The 4,289-nt window shown below is 43.8% G+C and overlaps 1 protein-coding gene across 1 annotated transcript; it reads right to left on the bottom strand.

The window, feature by feature from the left end:
- Window positions 1-879: 879 nt before the first annotated feature.
- LOC146020316 (uncharacterized) lies at window positions 880-3,729 on the bottom strand. The gene is made up of 2 exons (XM_083153327.1): window positions 3,352-3,729; window positions 880-3,309 (listed from the first exon to the last, which is right to left on the bottom strand). The coding sequence occupies exon 2, from the start codon at window positions 3,195-3,197 to the stop codon at window positions 1,212-1,214; it is 1,986 nt and encodes a 661-aa protein (XP_083009453.1). The 5' UTR covers window positions 3,198-3,309; window positions 3,352-3,729; the 3' UTR covers window positions 880-1,211.
- Between the last annotated feature and the right edge of the window lie 560 nt (window positions 3,730-4,289).

The raw sequence follows: 4,289 nt of genomic DNA, 5'->3' as shown, positions 1-4,289 counted from the left end.
TGATCAACCCACCCAGTGCTCCGTCTCGCGCTGGCCTCCTGGAGTACTATGACGTCACCTTTGCGCCTTAGCACCGATCAGTCCTGTCATCACAGGGGGCGTGCCGAAAACCGTGCACCCATTACCATAGTGACAAAAGTGCAATACATCTAAGGAAGGGAAAAACAAGAGACATGAGCTTATGATCCCAATAGTGCAAGAGGAATTGCGGTACATTAACAGCATAGGAGATAATACAGTCTCGGGGATACAAGGCTCAAAGGAAACAACAGTGTTAAAGTAACGGCCATGGTACATAAATATGTAGAGACCTAGCCAATTAGTTGGCCAATTGAAGAGGAAACATTGAATGAAATGTAAACGGAAACAATTCATGGGGCTAATTAGAGGGAATTGCTAGCCACCTCGGCAGGGTGCCGAATGTAAACACTGAGACAGGCAAACACAGCTAAGTGGAAGTGCAGAACGGGCTCAGGGCAAGTTACAGAAAGCTAGTGAAGGAGAGTTGCTCGTTTAATCCAAGCGGGGACACCGTCTGCAGACGGTGTATCCATCTAGCTTCGCATCTGAGAAGCAGACGATTCCGATCACCGCCTCTAATGTTGGCAGGGATACAGTCGATCATTTTGTATCTGATAGAGGGGAGTGGGTGATTGTGGGCTTTGAAGTGACGAGCCACCGGCTGGTCAGATCCTTTGTCAGATAGCGCGGCCCTTATGCTAGTTTTGTGGTTGGCAGCTTGAAGGAGAATCGATCATGCGCCGATGTATCGATTTCCTCATATATTAATTACCTTATTTGACCTCAGTGTGAAAACCCCTTAGAGCTCCGTGAGAGTGTAACCTCATATGATATGACCAGTAACGAGGACCACAGACACAAGGTTAACTCTGATTTAATTATGACAAAACAACATATTTATACATACGGCGCCGGTCCAATTACATGATTGGTTAATATTTGGTGCAGAGGTAGGGGAATAACAGCATCTGTTAGCTTATACGTCGCCTTGTAGGGGAGTATGTAGCAAAGTTATGAGAAATCACAGAATGTACGGTTTCTGAGGAAAGTTACAGAGTACGGGATAGCAAGCGAGTACTGGAAACAAGCCAGAACATAACTTCTTGAGATAAGCAGGGACAGAAATTATAAGACAGAGAAACAAGATGGCTGATTAACCCTTCAATCCCCTCTTAGAATCAATGTCCTTTTTAGACAATTTGATTCTTGTAGATGGCATCTTGTTTGGTACGGTGAATTTTGACATATTCACCATAATCTTCTGGTGAGGGAGGGCTTTTGGCGAGATCAGTGTACATAGCAGGTGTTACATTATCCAGGTACTTGGAACCAATCTTCTTGCATATGGGAAAGACACAATATCCTACTATCATAAGTATGATAATTACAATGAGAATAAATATGCCTATTTGTGTTAGTGCGTGTTTCCAATCATTTAACCATCCAAACCAGCTACTCCAGGGGTCCGTGACACCTGAGTTCTTCTTGAGTTCGATGGATAAATCTTCTAGATGTTTAATAGCTAGGGTAGTTTTCCCATTAGGACCTGTGTTGTCTGGGATATAAGTACAGCATCCATCAACCTTACCTATGTACACACAGGTTCCTCCTTTCTCGGCAAGCATCATATCTAAAGCCATGCGATTCTGAAATGTCATTTGTGATGTAGCTTCCAACTGTTCAGCAATACCTTTCAAAGCGTCCCTAGTATCATTAACGAAGCGCTGTTGATTATAATATATGTAATTTATCCAGTTCACATTTTTATTGATGGTTACCTGGGGAAACAGGGACTCGAAGCCGGCAGCGACCTCATCACGAGCCTTAAATTCTTTAGGAACTCCCCGGGGAACACCAATAGTGTCTATGTATATGTGTGGATCGAAGCTTTCCTTTGGAGCTTCTCTTTTGTTTCTGGAGTTTGTGTTAGGTTTATCTGTGGGAGGAGGCTCAGGCAAATCGGCTGGGAGAATGTGTATGGGCATAATGATCTTTGCCAGGGCACACTCTCCTTTCCAAGGATTGTCCAGCTTTGTCCTGAGTCTCATGTCTCCACAAATAAAATAAATGTCTCCTAATGATTTTTTCATGGTGGGTACACTGATATGTCTTCGTTCAGCACAATACCCATCAGGAAACAATTTCAGATCTACAGTGTTTTGTGCAGTGCTGTTTGAGTAATAACATGTATAATTACCAGGATAAATGGTTATGGTACTACCAGGATTGGTGTTCTTTACCATTATGGGATATTCTTTCTTCCATTGTTCACATTTAGTTTCTTCTACAATAGTATCAGTATACAGGCTAAAGAAACATTTATCTTGGTCTGAAGGTATGTGTATGGGCACCGTACCCAAGTGGGGTCTGGATTTTCCACACACATAACAATCAGTTTGATTAACTTTACGTGCATTATATTTCATCCATTCTAGCCAATAATTTACGTCAGATAATCCAGTTTCTATGGATATAGTGTCTTCGTAAGTGGGGTTGTTAATGGCTAACATTTCATTAAAAGTAGTGACATGTGGTTTAAAGAATGATGATGGTGTTTTAGGTTTTACAGTGGTTTTGAGGGCGGTGTATTCTGGGTTATCATACATGTCCTTTAAATGGAATCTTCCCCTTGGGCCCCCGCTTTTTCCTGATTGATGTTTACCCATGACATACAGTCCGGCATCGCCGGGGGCCGGGTTTTCTATGTTAATGATAAATTGGCTATTGCAAGTGCCCTTTTTTCGTAGGGACATACGGGTTAGTAAGGATCGACCATGGGACCATTTCTGGAGGCCAACATCGGGGCGATATCCCCAGTTTTGGCTGCTCTCAAAGACAGTGGTATCTGCTCTAGTGTTCCACCCAACAGCCCCCCATGAGTTGCAAGAATCTCCCCAGTAAGTACTAGTGACACAGATATATACGTGACTTACAGCGTGTGGTGTGTGGTGGATGTTACACAGCCAGGGCAGCGGTGGTTCTCCTCGATTCCCGCCTTGATTATTTGAACAAAGTACAATATCACAATAAGAAAATATAAAAGTAGCGACAGTCGTGCTAGAAGAATTATACCAGAAGGTAAAGCGTCCATCATTTTGGGTTATATCAACTTCAGCAAAACAATTATAAAGAACAAGCCCGAGTAAAATCACTAGGGCTAAGGTGGGGGGAGTCATATCCTGTAGCGTCGTCCTCGGCTTCAGAATGTTGTACCCCTGATTCCTCGTCACCTCCAGCCGGCAGGTCTTCTCCAGGTTGGAGGTCAGAGCCACTGGCCCCCGTTATTACCTCGTCCTGTTGGAGGTCAGGGCTGTCTGCCCTCGTTAGCACCTCTCTCGTCCCGTCTGTGTCAGTCTCGGGACCGGTGTCGACCTCTGTGTTGACGTGTGGTGGAGGTGGAATTTTCTTCACTCTGGATGCATGGATCCACGTTGGTCCTTCGTCGGTGAGGACAGCCGTCCTGGTAACCGCGACCACTTCTGTTTCTGGACCGTAGGTGAAGTCTCCTGGATGCTTATTTCTGGGTAGGATCTTTACAACGACCTTGTCTCCAACCCTAAATGGGTGAGTGGGTATCTGTGGATGAGAAGGATTCTTAAAGATAACATTTTGTTCAACTTCATTAAGTTTCTGTATTAGGGATCTGACGTACTCTTCTCTTATTATTTCTAAGTCTCCTTCTGTGGTAACTAAAGGTTTCCTTGCCCAGGGAGTGGGGAAAGGTCGACAATGACCAGGGCATATTCCTGTCTTCCTGCATTATTGATATGTGTAAAATCTATTTGAAGATGTGTGAATGGTGTGGTTGGGTATTCTAGATGTTGGTGTCTTGCTTTATTTGGGTTGTTTGGGTTGTTTCTAAGACACACTATACATCTACTGATGTACTGTTTTACAAGTTCTTTGGCATTAGTAATGTAGAAATCATTGGAGAGGAGTAAAGTAGTTGTTACTATACTATGGTGTCCTACTCCGTGGTAATGTGCTATGAACAATGATGCACTGGTTTGGGGTATACATGGTTTCCCCTCTTTGCAGATTAATCCAGTTCGTGGATTCTTCTGCAGTATTGGATATGTCCAATCGGATAGATCTGAATTAGAGGCAGCAGCCTGTAATTCTGTCAGTAGGTATGTATCATCTAACGAAGGAGGCGAGATGACAGCAAGAGTGAGGTTATATGTTGCTGTAGTGGCAGCACGTTTAGCAGCGGTATCAGCGAGAGCGTTGCCTTTGCTGATGTCATCCTTTCCTCCAGTGTGTGCTTT

This window comes from Crinia signifera, chromosome 7 (assembly GCF_055691185.1).
Source record: "Crinia signifera chromosome 7, ASM5569118v1, whole genome shotgun sequence".
Taxonomy (NCBI): domain Eukaryota; kingdom Metazoa; phylum Chordata; class Amphibia; order Anura; family Myobatrachidae; genus Crinia; species Crinia signifera.
The sequence above is the reverse complement of the archived record's forward strand: the minus strand, read 5'-3'. Positions and strand labels throughout refer to the sequence as shown.

Excerpts from the sequence above, each read along its gene's own strand:
- LOC146020316 (XM_083153327.1), bottom strand. The coding sequence starts at position 3,197 with ATGACTCCCCCCACCTTAGCCCTAGTGATTTTACTCGGGCTTGTTCTT.